General features: G+C 27.9%; 1 protein-coding gene across 3 annotated transcripts in view; it reads left to right on the top strand.

The window, feature by feature from the left end:
- The first annotated feature begins 4160 nt into the window (after positions 1-4160).
- Positions 4161-18012, top strand: part of LOC114133059 (dual specificity calcium/calmodulin-dependent 3',5'-cyclic nucleotide phosphodiesterase 1C-like) — a 169319-nt gene continuing 155467 nt past the window's right edge. For all 3 annotated transcript variants that reach the window (XM_027998679.2, XM_027998680.2, XM_027998678.2), the window contains exon 1: positions 4161-4992. In XM_027998679.2, coding sequence (XP_027854480.2) covers positions 4449-4992 — 544 coding nt within the window. In that variant the 5' untranslated portion in view covers positions 4161-4448. The remainder of the gene's footprint in view (positions 4993-18012) is intronic.

Below are 18012 nucleotides of genomic sequence, written 5' to 3'. Positions count from 1 at the left end.
GTTATAAATATACTAAAACAATAGAATGAAACCAAATTTACTTGTTAATTTTGTTTTTGTATCGTATAAAATATAAGATCTAGATGTTTCAGTATAAGATGAGCACAAAAAAAAAAAAGTTGACAGAATTTTAAAATTTATTGGATAGGTAATGACGTTATTATTTTTTTTTTGCATAGGTACTATTTCCTTCAAAAATATTACAATTATTTTGATTTTCAGTAAAAACTATAGAATAAAACAATTAACAAATAAATAAATTACGATTAAACTGTTGTAAAATAATAACTATATTATTCACTTGTCATTTAGGTAACAAACAATGTATAGGATAATTTCATAAGTTTTCATTAAATCCATCCACCATTGTCACACCGAGAATAATTTGAATCTTATACCAATTAGCACAATATAATCATAATAATCATATTATTAATGAAATTGTATATCTAATAAAATTAAATTGCACAGGTTTATTCTGAGTTTCTGTTCTTGAAATTTAACTGCCCATGCAAACCGTATAAAGTTGTTTCAATGAACGTTTACCTAATATTATTATACTACCTATTTTGTTGTTGTAGTTGCGTATCTATTATGACGTACACAAATTTATCCCGTCGAACGCAGATCATCTCACAGAGTAGAGGTTCACTAATGTTTAAAATTTTGTTCCAAAATGTAATATTTATTATTTGTCCGTTCTTATGCTCGTTATACCCACACACAGACACGTGCCATAAGCTAACTATTGTTTGAGTACTTAAATTTAAATAGAAATGATAAAGCGTGTGTACACGTGTATTGTGACGGTCGATAGCGCACATAATGCGAAGGTAAATTTAAGGTGTTAATAAATTACCTATACGTATACGCGTGGTAATTTAACTCGGTAATTGATGGACAATTTATACTGAACATGTGAATGTTACTTTTAAAACAAATTAAACTATTCAATTAGACAATGGCAACTATCCAACTAATTGTAAACCACACTTTCACCGTATGATTTCGCACGAGACTGCGTAGTACCTATACGCCTGAAAAGTTTCACAGTTTCAACTTTCAACGCGCAATACCTTATAGCAAAATGTTCATCGAGCAAAACATACATATAATTTCCGGTCGTTTTTATCGTGCCACACTTTATATAATACGTATATTAATTATGTCAAAAACATATAATTTACAGCTCAAAACTCAATACATCACGGCAATATTATTCTCTCGACTTTCCGGGATGCGATACGCTGCGTTATCTATGGGTTTAGTTAATTTATTATCTGTATTTATTATTACCTTTTTTTTTTGTATTTCATTTTAAACTTATTTTCGTTATATCTATACAACCTCCTCGTGATTTAATTAAAATGTCGTTTTGATGCACAATAGTCATCTAACTACGCATTACCATGTAAACTTTATATGTTTCCTCACAACCCTTGTTTTTTCGTAAGCGACTATTGTTATACAAAAAAAAATATGTATGTAAAATATGTTATGCAACATTTTTTTAAAGTGAAAAAAAATCAACCATAGTTACGACCTGTAACATTGAAATTTTTTGATTCGACAATAATCGTCGGTTATATCACTATTAAACTAACTTGTGATCGATCTCACTTACCGTACGTATATTACAATAACATCACCGCTTACATAGAGTCACTTATTTTCTATAATCAAATTATATTACGTTCGATCAAGCAAAAAAAAAAAACTCGTATATCGTATTACCTCGATATATTAATTGATACCTTCGTACAGTTGTTCGTACCATTATAACGTAATTATCGGAGGCGTGTAGTAATTTTATGTTTATTAATTTGAGAATGTGTTTGTTCAACAAATTAATTACATTTTAAATATTATATATACAGTTACGTGTATGCTCGTGGTATTAATACATAGTTATTCATTTAAGACCTGCATTATTAACCAAAATCTAAGCTAAGCGTTGCGTTTTCACAATAATAATTACATATTTCATACTCGCGAACAAATAGAAAAACGTGAGTAGGTACCAAACATTTATGACAATATAATATGTACATACTTTTACACTGTAATGTACCTATTTTGCCTATTCAGTCCGCCGTATACAAAGTACAACTTACACAATACGTCATATTATGTATGAAAAAAACTGCCGACCGGATATAGATTAGATTTTGTAAGCTTGATTTTGATAATTTTTTTTTCCTTGTCATTATTTTTTCTATGTCTATATGTCTATAAGATTATATTTTTCAACGACACAGGTATCTATACAAAATACATTATAATTAACCATTCTAATTAACACATTATATAATAATTGTTTGTTGGACTATAATTTAAGAGCAAACAAACATTGCATAAGTGCTATGATTGAAAGTCTTATGAATATTTTCGTTGAAAAAAAAACATACAACAGAAGTTTATAATTATCTAAATTTTACACCACTGTTTATTTATTATCAACTAATTATAGTGTAATAAGCTTACACGAAAACGTGAGTTTTGAAATACGATAAAAATCGCGTTTTAAAATAAACCTGTAATATTACAGGTTTATATGTATTAATTTTCTTAGGCACCAAAACTCTATCAGAAACAAAAAAAACGAAATCGTGACGTTGTATTTTTTTATCTTTAAAATTAAATGATTACTACTGGTTAGATGTCTTACTGATGCACTTTTGATGTCTAATACACTCACTCAGCGGAATCGTTTTCAAAGAACATTGTACACATCAGCACCCTCGACCACCAACCACAACCATGGAACATAATATTTCAAATGGATTTCATCACTAATTTATTAATGGCTGTAGACACAAGTATAAATTAAAAATCTCGCACATTTTTTTTTTGGCGTAAAATATTTTCTAAAGTTGAGATTTATAATGATTTTAAGATATATTTTAAAAATCGACCATCAAAAACTGTTTTCAAAATTATAAATAATTATATTTATATTTAAAAATTTAATTATATGCAAATTTAAAGTGTAATGAAATGTTGAAAAGAAACATGTCGTTTAAACTTTAAATTAAGTATATTGTAATAATATAAAAACGAATATTTATAAATATAGCACCGATAATAATTAATTTTTTTTTCGATTTTACAAAACGATATATATATTATATGGTTATAATATCGTTTGCAATGAAATATCGATAGAAAAAAAAAAAAAAAAACGATTGACAAATATATTATTTAAGATGTATTATAATATAGTATGCACTGCCATATCGATCGTGGAATCCCTCTATAAAACACAGTTAAAGGCTTGGCGAAAATAATAGCATTATATCATCGTGCCGGCCGCGACCGATCAACAAGTGCCCCGGCATCGGACCGCCGCTAACGGTTATTACTTATATTAGTCATATTATATCGTGCACTGTAAAACACTGTTATTATTGTCACCGACGAATAAAACTCAACGATGGTCACCGCAACTTTGTCCGACGGCTTCGGGAAAATACGATAGCGCGTTATTATTGTTAATTTATCGGAAATCGGCCGCCGTACGTTTTCCAGGTATTTAGATGATTTAAAATATTATTATCGTATCGTATCGTATCGGCCACGTAGATCCACGTCGCGTCGAGGGCGGTGCGTACGACGACTACAACAGTCGTTTTACAAAACGGGTTTAACATTTGAATTCCGATAGTTTTCGTGATTAGTGCGCGGGCAGTCGCGTGTTATAACATATTATTTTCATAAGTCGGTCGTGTAAATACTTTTCGGAAACTTACAAACCCATAGAAAATAATATATTACTACGGAACGTACACTGTACATTCGACGATATTGTGCGGTTTTTTTTTTTTCACGACGTTTATTATAATCAACCACAACTGTACGGGTGTTCTTCTTCCCGGCGGTTTATTGATGACACGAATGACCAAACGAATTATAATAATAAACGCATATTCCGATGAGATAACCTAACCTCGCCGGTCTATTACGCGTTATTATAATATTTTATTATTGTTATCGCGAAATATTTACAAGTGTGTGCCGTTATTATAATACGCGCGAGGCGCTTCGTCGTCACCGCCGCCGTCGTCGTCGTCCGCGCCCGCGCGCGCACTCGGACCGCCCGCCGCCTCCTATTCCGCGCGCGCCTTCCGTCCAGCAGCAGCAGCAGCAGCAACCACCGTCGCCGCCTCAGGCAGTGCGCTCGCGACACTCGATCAGCGACACACACCGTATACCACACGCGACTCTGCCACCTGCTCGCAGCTATTACAGACGTAGTCGTGTGTCAGATAACCGTTATTCGTTTATTTTTCAAAACGATCGAACAACAACAACAACAATAATAATATTATAATCTACACTTTAGATATCGATGAGCGTAAATTAACTCGCAAAGTCACGGCAGTCTATTCGTATATCTGTCGTCGTAGCCCGTTTAGTAGTCTTTTTTTTTCTTTTTTTTCTTTCCCGCGATGGACCGAACGGAAGAGAAGAAGTCTGGCGCGCGAACCGGACAGATCGTGGACGAACAGAAGACGAGCACCGTCGGCGGCGGTCGTCGTGCGGAAGAGGAACGAGTCGCCGACGGCTACCGCAGACCGGACGTAGACGGCGGTTCTGAAGACCGCGTTCCGGAAGAAGACGGTGTTTTTGGCAACCACAAAGGTCAGAAGGGTCAAAACAGTTTTGGCGGTCTCAGTTCCGTGGACGGGCGGTCGGCCGGCGGTCGTACTCGCGACCAGAAGACGATCGGTGTCAGTTGGTCGGGAAAAGAGCGAATCGCCGACGAGTTTCCGACAGAGTGGAAAACCGACGTCGAACGCGAGCCAGATTGGCAAATCGCCGACGACCACGCCGATGCCGCCTCGCAGATCAACGACGAGGACATGTTGCCGCTCTTGGTGGTCAGCAACGAACCGCGGTACAGAGATCAGATGGTACAGGTGCCTGTCACACGTCTCCCGAGCAACACCAAGAGATGCGTCCTCACGATGGACGGTTATTCGTACGTGATCGGTGAGTATGGCCGTAATTTTACATTATTCGCAACGATAACGCTATACTTATCGTAGTTATAGTCAGGGGTGTTCCCATACAGGGGTGTATACGCCGTATACTCTCAAGATTTTTTTTCAATAATACGGGTATACTGAGTATGCTCTCGAGTCTCGATCGATTTGCGATTTTAACTCTCAAGATATCTTTACAAAATGTCTAAATGATATATTATACTGCACTTACTCAAATCATACACAAAGAAAAAACAAAATTAATTTAATTAAGTAATTTTACCATATTTACGTTAATTATTTATGACTGAAAAAGTCATACTCTTTTCATACTATTAACACGCTCTTTACTGGCTTTACTCTTATAACCAATAATAAAAATATTTGTATTGTATTTTAAATGTTTATATTTTGGTATTTGATAGTATAACATTATAACTCGCGATTAGTTCAGTCAATCCGATTTACTTATAATAATACTCCAAAGGGTGGTATAAAATACGCATACTAAAATATAAATTACACGAATCATACTTAATTGTGTGTGTCAAACAATTTAGACAAAACTGAATATTTAGCAAATTAATAGTATTGTTTATGCTTTAAGTTTGTTTAATTCATATTATATTATTGTTTATTTTTTTATTGACTTTGAAATATCAGTTTTTATTGCGTCATGGTTTATTATTGTAAATATATTATTGGATCTAAATAACTACCAAAAGTCTAAAATTCATGTGGTACAGTCTGAGATTATCGCAGACACGTCTGAGTTACCAGAAACACATAAACACTTATAACATCTAACTATTATTATACCCGTGTTAAAATAAAATATTATTGTCGATATTCTATAAGTATTTATCACAGAATGTCGTTCTGACGATTAATTAAAAACCAATTTTTAAATATTACCATAATGGAATAATACTACATAATATTATGTCCTAAAATATTATGCCTGTATGATGTTTTTATGTTAAACGATTGATTATACTTCTATTTTAAACTCAGATAATCGTATTTTATGTTTGTACATAAAATATCGAACTTCTACTTCTTCAGGCTTCCTGATTTCTTCAATAGCTAAAATAATCAATCAGTGGCGTCATTTGGGAGGGGGACAGGCGGGGGAAATTGCCCCACCCTTGATTTCTTATGGGCTGGTCAAATTTTCGGTACCATGGGGCAAAGAGCCGATGGAATTACGACAATGCTTCTTCTAAAAAACGCTTGCTTAATAGATACAGCATTCGATTTAAAAAAACATTTGTTTTATTATTCTTTTTTTGAGCTTTGTAATCCATATATTATTTTGAATAAATTAATACGGGGTCGATAAAAATTTTGCCCCACCCTAAGAAATACTGAAATGACACCCCTGTAATCAATGTCTTTATTATAGTTTTTGACATTCTTAAAATAATTAAAATAAAAAATATATTTTATAAGTGTTAGTGATATCAATTTGATTTTTAACTTGATATCTATATTTACGATCATTTATCTTAATATGGAAAAAATACTGATGGTAAATTTTTAAATATTATACAATTATTGTTATATTCATATGACGTCAATTTCTATACATTGGATTTCATCTAAAATTATCTGTTTTCGGTTATTTAGAAACTATCAAAAAAGGTTTGAATAGATCACAAGAGGTTTTCTTTTTTAGTGCTTAGAGAAAAAGTAATAAACCGATGCATAATTAACTTAAAAAAGTTTTCTCAAAATTATTCTTCATCGTATATATCTGATAAAAAAATAATTTGATTTTAAATCCTGTTAATTCTTAAACGTGTCAGGGACATATTTTACCTTTGTATGAACTTTAAGTGAACCAAAGATCCATAAAAAGTAATTAAATCAGACAACGGTGTTTTCAGAATCACTTTCAAATGTGAAACGTTCAACGTTTAATTTAAAATGTTTTATTTCTGTCATGTAGTTTTCTAGGTATACATTGTATTTTAATTTTCAATCCCTATAAAAAACAAATGTATAAAAATTATTATTTTTGGTAGAATATTGTGATTATTTTGAATTGTTTGAAGTATTTAACAATTTTTAAATTATATGTGATACGCAATGCTACTTATTATAACGTCGGATACTGCGGACGCCGGCCAGTTTTCCTAATAACAATAATAATAAAAATTGTAAATGTCAATCTATGGAAATAAAACAAAATACTAAAATATAATATTAGAGTTACAACACAACCTAGTATTTGGTATCTGCAGTGGTTTAATAATTTAGCTAATTATAGTTATTATTGCAAACTAAGATAAAATGGACTGATATCATAATATAAATGGATTTCAAAAATGGTGTGGAAAATACAAGTGCATGAGATCTTGAATGAAATGTAAGATTAACAACATCATTTAATGGTTTTTATTTCAACTATCATAAATATAACTTTTAAAAATATGTAATTGATAGTTGTATTAATGACAAGTTGATAAATGTATAGATAAGCTACATTTCACACATTTACTCAATTTTATATAATATCAATCTATTCTTAATCTGTAGAAATTATATCGCTACCAGGTGTGAATGGCGTGATGATAGTTCTATATTTCTAATAATACGTGGGACACTAAATAATATAATGGAATAGTAACAGATATTTTCAATCGTTTCTCTCTATCTTTTTTACCCTAGACAGTTTATTATAACTTAGTTCTGTGTAAAAATAAATGTTGCATTGTAACATACATATACTATTAATTATGATGTGGTATTTAAGTATTAATCAAACAGGTATTTAACGTGTTATAAATATAGCTTAACATTTCTTTTACGTTCATTAATGAAATTTACCGGATGTACAATTGTGGATCATTATATTATTGAATAATTTCGTCTATAGAATTAAATACTGTTTGTTTTTGAATTATGTAAGCTAATGACAAGAATTTAAATTATATTTATATAAATATATATATTTTCGAGTTAGTTGAACAGATTTACATGGTTTGATATATTAATGTTTATGTTCTATTTTTATTACTTAATTTTCTTCAAAAACATTAAATTATTATAAATAAAAACAAAAACGAATCAAAACTATCACATCGAAGATGATAAATGCCCAAAAGGTAGACAATGCCATACATTCTTTCCCGAAGAAATAATAATAAAAGTATACAATAATTTAACCAAAATAGTTACGACGATTCGAAGTGTCAATTTTTAAAATCTTTTGAAATATCCACTCTTCTAATTATTCAAACTTGTATAACCTTTTAATTTATCACTTTTTAGAATAATATATCAAAAATTATCATATTGTATTTTTTCCATAGTTCAGTTACATGATTTTTTTCAAAAATAAACAATCTTTTCTCAATGATATACAACACAGAATTCATACTTTTTATTTTAAACACTATAGATTCACTCAAAAATGTATCAAATTAAAATATTATTATTATAAACATTTTATGTACATTCTTTAAACATAACAGTCTTAAACTTGAACTAAGAAAGTTGTTAATTTTTTTTTGATTCACATTATTTTTATTTACAGTAAAAATGAATAATATTATTTTGAAAAGGTATACATAATTATAGATAGTTCAGTTGTATATTTATTGAAAAAATGGGCACAATCGAACATTTTTTCAAAGTTATTAAATTAAAATCATTTAATAGTCCGTCTGTCCTGATACTATTTAATCGGATAAATATTTCGTGTTTGTTTATATATATTTAAAGATAGATTATTAGTATGGAAAATATTCGCATGTTTTAGATTCATAGTGGAGTTAGTAATACATTTATTTAACTATGATGTAATTTTCTATATGAATTAAAGAATTTTAAATTATGACTCTAAAAGCATATTATTTATGTTAAATTTTTCACTGATTTACTATTAACACTGCATACTAGGAATACATTATAATATATTAAACTATTTATAAACGATATTTTTATTTTAACTAACGATATAAATATACGTTAATGTACTAGTATTCTTATTCCATATTTTTTTCTTCATTGCTTAAATTTTAAGACACTATTTTTACTAACCAAACAATGGTTTATCAAATGTATGAAAAGTAATATTAATATTTTATTTTTACAATATTTTTTTTTTTTTTATAATTTATTATTATTCTTTAAATAAAATGCGTAAGATGTGTAATTAAAATAGATTGACAAATGGCAAAAAAAAAAAATGTTATCAATTTTTACATTTGTTAATTTCAGATAATAATATTTGGTCTGAGGCGTTCAATCAATTATGTTAGTTAATTTAAAAATGGTTTTTGGAAATGTTGACAAAGCAAACAAAACAAAAAAAAAAAAAATTATTAAAATAACTAAATTATCAAATTAAGATTTTTTTTATTACACTTGATTTTAATTAAATATACATACATATATATATATATATATATTTTTACTAATGGCGAAGCGCGAATTTCGATTTCCAATAATTATGTAGATTATAAAATATATTTTAACAAATAACAATTTTGAACGGCTGAAGTTTTATACTTTACTTAAATTAATATGATATAATATAATATACTTTTATACCTGTATTTCTCTAATTCCATTTAATAAACTATTTTTTAAACTCGCTTTTCGTGAAATTCCTTAAAACTCATTTTCGGGAGTGATTCGGTTACACAAACAATATTTAGCCCGTCTGTTTTTCAATGCAGACGGAAATTGTAACTAGTTGTTTTGTGGACGATTTTAAACCTTTAATATTATTGATGGTTCATATATTAAGTTGACCGTTATCGTAATATATGATTTACAAGACTAAAAGTCACAAAATGAAAAAAAAAAATAAGTCAAATAAAAGTCATACTTATTGAAACATATAATATAAAATACAAAAAATGCGCTACCACTTTAGTTATCAAGCCTTATACTGTAATTTGTATATATTGTCGAAGGTCATAGAAATAATATAGTATTTATTTTGTTTGGTGTTGATAGGTATAAACTATACGACATAATATGTAGTTTCTTGTTGTACTTCTTGTGTTTTCATTATGATATCGATCATCAAATGATTCACTAAACTTTTGAATATTTATTATCAAAAAAGTATTGTAAAACTATATTCCTGGAGCAAAATGAAAAATTATTTTCACGTTACTTATACATGTAATAACTAATATTTTTCTAAGATATTAACATATTTAATGTGATTTTTTTTTACCATATGTTGCATTTGCCAATAAAAAAATCTAACGATGTTTGGATAAACGCTTGCGCTGTAATTTTGCCATTAAACATGTACTAAAGTATTGTTTTTGATTAAAATAATAGTTTTAGATTTTCCATGTATCTTTTGATTCATCGATAAAATGTGTCATTACGATTTATATTACATGACTTGATGTTTTGAGCAATTTTTTTTTTTTTGATCTACCAATTAATTGTTTAGTTGCTACATTTTCGGAATTTTCCTTTGTTAAATAAATCGTCTATATTCCATACTTCTCTGACTTTTAATTACTTTTAATTATTGTATATTATTCATTTTGTATAAATATAATTGTTTAATTTTTAAGTGAAACTTGTTTTAATAAATACTTACAATTTATATAAATTGTTATTGATAATTATTTTAACAGTTTAAAAGTCACTAGTTACCCAACGAAGTTATTAATCTATTTTATAATGATATAAACAAATTATTATACAAGTGTCAACTTCAATTTTAGTTTTATACATTTATAATTATTTACTTTTCATATTTTAATTATTAAGTTATTAAAATATTAGGTTCTTATCAGAGTTGTTAATATAATAGTTTCATATCCTCGTTTGGTTTTTTTATTTGTTTTTAAACACTCTAAAAAGTATTATGTGTTATCTAATTTCACTTAAACTGTGTCAACCCGTGTAATTGAACTAATATATAGAAACTACACATTTATTCAAAACAATTGTTCATAACAAAAATACTCGATACTAGTGATTCAATTGCTTAAAACATAATTAAACTCATTGTTTGATGTCATTGGTCGAGTCTACTATCTCAAATTTTTTTCGTATAGTTTTACACTACAATTCTTTATCTTAGTACCTATACAGTTTTCAGTTAATTTATTCCTTAACTTTACTAAGCTTATAAGTTATTTATGCTAATATTTCAAATTTATACAGTTGTTTAATTTGATAATTGAATAGCTTTTACAAAAAAAAAAAAAAACCCATCTTGTTGAAACACAAAATAAAAATGTAAACAATAATAATTTATTATTATTTTTATTAACATACAGAAACTAAAATATTTATTTGTATTTTTTACTTAATTTTCAAATAATTGAACAATTTATATATGTGGTGGTATTTCTAAAACTAGTTTATGAATTGCATAGACATGTTTTTAAGCTTGAACAAAGGAGCATATTTGGAGCTTTTGAATAAAAAGTAAAATGTGTTTTAATAAAAAATATTATATATGTATATAAATTTAGTATATTAAAAAAGTGATGATTTACAATATAGCATAAGGAATGCAGACAGAAACTGCAGTAGTAATTATGATTTAATAGTTTGAAACTTGACAAAGAATGAAAAAATTTCTGACATAAGAGACATAAGAATTTTGCAAAAAATGCAAATACTTTAAGTTATGATTAATTCAGAAAAGTAGTAAGAGTTATGAATCTAATTAATAATAACAATCATTTAAAATATCTTTTTTTAAATTAAAACTGTTTTTCATAAAGAACACTTGTAGATTCTTTTATACATTATTATCATATAATATGCAATTCTAACACGATACTATAGTATATTCATATTAGAAAGAGTATTTTTCATTCTTCCGTATCAAATATACGATATACATACGAAATATATTAAATATTTGATATTATTTTAAATACAATTACAATTTAGAATAAAAATAACCACTATGTACCATTATAATACACACGTAGGTATTTACCAACACCGTTATCGTTAATAAATAAAAAATATCAATTAATAATATAATGAAATAATAAAAAGTATTTAATGTTGTATTATATTAATTAAGTTAACAGGCTAATTGGACAAATAGTTGTTTAATTTAAGATTAATTATATTTAGTATAGTATTTGAAACTTAGAAATAAAAACTAGAGTTGTCAAGTAATATATTATTAGTAAATTTAGTAAGTGTGTTTTTTATGAATAAATTTAACTGATTATGATAATGATAAAAATACATAATCAATGCTGTAACTTTCTACTAGACGTCACTCGTCTGTTACTAAAACAAATTTGTATTTAATGTTGATATAACAAGTGTTTGAATGATATCTTAAATTCTTAGTACCTATATACTCATAATAAAGATAATCATATTCTTTCATAATTAAAGTTTTGTGAAAAGAATGGTAATTTAATTTGTAGAATTTCTTCGCATTTGTCCGTGTTTTGGGGAGACAACTTTTCCTGATAAGGTACGTTTACTTATGTTTTGATTTGATTCAATTTAATTTAGTTGAACAGGAAGAATATTTTACTCTTTTTATTTTTCAACAGTTTAAGTCTTGATATTCATAATACTTTTTATGCGTACTGAATAATATATTATTTAACAAATATATTAAAATTCAAATATTTAATCTATTTTCTCTTTTGAAACGATATAAAGTTTGATTAAATTAAATTTTACGAAAGTGATAATACTTTAAAGTAAATAAAATAATTTCTTAATATTTTCGACTACCTACTGACAGATTTTCAATTACAATAGAGGTATAAATTTTCTATAGAAGGATTGTTTGGAATCATTGTTAAATTTTTCTTTTTTTTTTACGTAAAATATCTATTAAAAAAGTATCAAAAAACTGTATCTGTTTTCACTTTTTAATTGTTTGTTATTTAAAAATTGATTTATTATTTAGATTATTTTGTAAACTTTGAACAAAAAATTAAACAACATATTGTACCGTAAACATTTTCTTAAAAATGTATTCATATAGTACAACATAAAACCAAGTTAAGAGTGTTATATTTATTGTAACACTTGATAATTCAACCAAATTTAAAATGATTTATCGTGTCACTTTCTTTTTAACTTTACAAGTTCGAACTACCGTTGTTCAAACTTTCAACCATCAAAAAAAAAAATAAATAATAATAATAAATAAATAATAATAAACCGAAAACAATAGGTGAAGAAGCAAATAAAACTTCAATGGCAAACTTTTAAGATTTTTCCACATTGTTCTAAAATTACTAAAATATAAAATGTACGGTTATCTGCGTTAACTATTATACTATTTGTATATTCATGTTTATATAATATTATAGTAAGGTTATAATGAATCGTGTTTCGCTTAATAGTCATTTCACAAGAACGACCAATGTAATACCTTATTTTTTCGTACAGCATATATACGAAAATATTACATATATCGTATACGCCTTTTTTATTATTCTCTTTTGCTGAAGATAATATGTTCTACATGTTACGCTGGTGCAGTTTACCACACAGCAGATTATCAAATGACTTTTGAAAACTTTTCGTAAACTTAGGCTTTGAATCTTACGTGAATCGATTTGCTAGATGAAATATACTAGACTAGACCTGTAGACGACGTTGTGACTCTGTTTATTACGAATAACCGTAAAATATGTTCAGTTGAGTTCAGCGGTGTTCATGTGAGTGCGTGACCTGGCCCCGTCATACGGTTCACATCAAGGGCCAAACTTTTATGCGGTCAAACGGTTAACAATTAAAGGACTATCGAATCACTCAATTTGCGTCATTTTCCGACACGCGATTTTATATTATTTTGTGCCGGGATTTACTCTTCATTCGAGCAAAATACAACGTTTGAACGTGACAAATCATGCGTTCGTAAATCGTATCATTATCGTATTATATAGATCGATATTGTATTATGTAACATTTATTATGAGTTAACGAAGTACTAAAGTGTAAAATGTGTATTGCTTTCGGAGACAGATTTAGACTTCTGAAATATACTCTATCACATGGGAGTGCCCTAACATTACGGTCTGTACCAAAAGTTAAGACTTTCTTTCAAATTCTATTTCGTAGTATAGTACATCAACTCATGACCACTGGTAGTTAAGGATTACGGTGAATTTATCGGTAAAATACATAAATTATTAATTTAAGTCTGATGATAGAATATAATATTTATAAAAATTGTTTATGATTTCAAGATTATGTGATATTTTAAAACTATTTTTACTTTTGATTATTATTCAATTTTAGTTATAGATAATTTTAAAACCCTAGTAATAATATTCCCATGGAATATTAAAGAAGAAAATGGTTTCATATAATTACAGTACACCGATATTTCTTCATAATTTATATTATAATAAAGTACATGGTAAAATGCATATTGTTATGTGAAATATTAGGACATTCCATTTTTAAATTGTATAAGCATGGAGCTAGTGTTATGGGTCGTATACGGTCTATAATATATTTCATATTAGAAGAATAATAATTATTATTAGGTGTCCACAAAAGATTGTCATGTAAAATCAGGTTGTAATTTATCGAACATTTTTATTTTTATGATAATTACGTAGGTATAGACAGTTAAAATTCGTTCTTATTAGTAACGTCAAACAAATCATGAAAATTAAACTACATCATACGTTTATATAGTATTCGAAGAAAACCGTATGCTCGGAACACATTTTCTGTTTTACGTTTATACGTAAATTAACATCGGTACGATAAAACGTTACATGGCTCCGAGTCGATATTTCAGTTTTTTTTTTTTTTTTATGTACACAGTCGTGTTTTGATTGACAGTAGCTCATCAACATTATATGAAACGCGTGTTACGCGGTAGTGGTTATAGATTGCATGATATAAACGATTTGATAAATATATACACACCAAACGAGGTCGGCCCGATTTATTTTCGGTTTTAGTCTGTAGTAGGTACCCACTTGATTATTGGCAGACCATTAGAAAGTAGCAAATAATATTTGGCTTTAGTTTACTTTACAAGGAGAAAAACAAACATAGCGACACAAACGTTATTATTATAAACCTATATTATTTGTTTGATACGTCTTTCAATGTGCATGTTTTTTACCACGTGCAACGTGCTCGTTCAACAAATACCTACATATCATTATTACAATAACCACAATTCAAATGTACACAGTTTATTTTTATTATTATTTATTTATTTATTTTATTTTTTTGAATAAAATTATACTTAAGTATATACAATTTGAATAAATATTTTCAAGATGATACTTCAGATAATATGGTTTGAAAACTAAATATTTATATCGATTCGAATCATATTTTATATATTTTCATAATTTATATTCAATATAAATTCATTAGGTATTCTCATAACCATCTTAATATTTTTAAATACATTTTTTTAACTGTTTTTTTTTTTTTTTTTTTTTTTAATATTTGTACTAAGTATATTCAGCTGAGTACCTAATTATTGTTTTGTAATCCAAACCAATTCATCCTTAAGCTACACAATAACAATGACAAGAATACAAATGATTAGTTCGTGTTGTTTAATCAATCGTATAAACAAACAAAATAAAACATTTTCGTTTTCAATTCGTTACCCTGTAGTGTAAAGTTTGTTTTGCAGAGTTTGCCGTGTTCCGGAAAACTTAAAGCCCTATGGGAAGTCAAAGGTTATCTATTTATTGGTAGGTGAGAAAACACAAGTTTATAAAAGTTTCAATTGAGTTAATCGCGGGGTTGGCCGAGATAGATTTCTTTAGAACGGCCGTTGACTATAATGCATATACTGGTTAAGAATTCGAGATATTTTAATGGGAGCGTTATTTTCAACGTGAATCATTTATTTACTCGAAAGAGATCGAAGCACGCCAACTGTTCGGTTAGTAAATGTTCACCGGAAACGGAACTCTTCTATTTCCGCCAGGAAAAAATGAGAGGGAGAAAGAGAGAAATTGTGTGTGTGTGTGTTTTTTAAATTGACTTGTAAAATATAGTGTTCACCACGACCCTTCCGGATAATTTTCATTTTTTTTTTTTTAACATTGGCTGACTATGATTCGCCCACAGTCCACATGTTATATCGGTCGCACAAAATTAGTACAATGACCCGATAAGGTTTACGCATATACAAGTACAATACAGGCAAAGGCGCGGTAACAGCTTTGAAAAAAAAGAAAAAGTAATAATAACCCTTTCCGAAGTCTTTTTTCACCACCGACGCCGGCATAATATATATAGGTAGTGCGTTGGCGACAACGGTACATCGTGGAAATATCTACTATTCAGCGTTTGTTAAGTTTATTTTGACTCACCACGTGCCACTTTAAGTATACTCGTGAAAGTGGTGAGGGTAGAGAGGACGGTTTCGGGTCGTAGATGTCCCTTGCGTCATGTGCTGATCCCTGCACTGCACCTGGTCGTCGAAATATCCACAGGATCAGGTGCACAAACTCGACGGGTTAGGGGGGTGAGTAGTAAAGAAATAGAGAATATAAGCTTATAATATTATTATAATGCCCGCTGCCTGCCGTTAACCATCTACACGCCACCCAAGGTCAGTCTGAATTTAATGGAAAGTATGTACCGAATCGTCCGCCGGTAGCTCAGCGTATCACCTTATTGATCTGCGAAATGTTCAATAGGACATGAAGTTACTCTATTCCTGCTTAGACACTGTTTTTATAATAATAATAGTACATAATATTTTACATTCTTTAACAGTACTTTTAGGATTGGGTAAAAGTAAAGACGATGTAGGCACGTTTCAACATTTCATGATTTTTGAAACGGTTGTGATACCATACAAAAACTCAATAATTATACATTCAACCAAAATCTTTAACTTTAAAATAAAATTTATGTATATTATATAAAAAAAAAAAGAAAAATGTATTTATCAAAAATACGTTTCAGTACTGCGCTATTGCGATGCAACCAACGGTTTTAATATTGAAAAAGTCTTTTTGCTTTCTTGAATAAAGCGACAGAGCTTTTAGTTTTACAATGAGTGTTTTTTCGGGACTTATACTTTGGGACAGTTTAAAAGCTCAAAAAGTTATTTACAGCACCTTTATATATTGTAAATTTAACACATAAGTATTGTACAAAAAGAGTAATTTTTGAATTTCCATGTATATTTGCTTTCATTTTAAAGAAACGTTCCCTAATAGTCCTACCAACACTAGCATTTCACCTTTTTTTTGTTACCTTTTATATTATTATTATTATTCGATCTAAATTCTTATAGATATTGTTCAATTTGATAATGCTGGTTTTCTTCACACTATACTGAAATCACTGAATACACACGCAGTGTTAATTTTAACACTTTATAAAAACTGAAAATACTCAACACAGCTTATAAAATATTATGTAATATTATAATTTCATCATTTTCCAATTTCGTATTTACTAAAATTTATAAAAGATATTTTTTTATTTGAAAATATGTAAAATGATTTGATATATCAGTAAATTATTTTTAATTGTGCATTAATTAAATAATTTATAATTTACAAAAATTACAAAAATTAACTAGAAACCATAATTGTATTATAAAAAATGTATACATATTTTTTTTTTCAATAAATATAAAAATTACATTACATGAAAATTAAATTTACTTAATAAAATTAAATTGTAATTGTAATAATAAGAAAGATTATAAGATTATTATTATAAGAACAATTTTTGTTTTTAATTAAATTCTACTTGCGCTTCTCAATTACATTTTTTTCCTATAAATTTGAATTCTACAATAAATTGTTATGGACAATCATCTATTATTTTATTTTTTTTTTTTTTTATTATTTATAATATAATAAGATTTCAATAAAATAAAATGTGTAGGTGCAATATTAGCTATGAGTAACTTAGTTGATTATTATAGACATATTTGTTTTACATTTTACAAAGCTGCGCACACAGTATTTATACAATCATAATTGTCATTTATAATTAAATAAAACACGCAAAATACACAATTTTAAATTGTTTACCATTTAAAATGGTCAATGATTTAGTAACGAGTTAGTAATTTTAACTTTTGGGA

The sequence above is a fragment of the Aphis gossypii genome, chromosome X, assembly GCF_020184175.1.
Source record: "Aphis gossypii isolate Hap1 chromosome X, ASM2018417v2, whole genome shotgun sequence".
In the NCBI taxonomy this organism is placed as follows: domain Eukaryota; kingdom Metazoa; phylum Arthropoda; class Insecta; order Hemiptera; family Aphididae; genus Aphis; species Aphis gossypii.
This window is presented reverse-complemented; position numbering and strand designations above follow the sequence as displayed.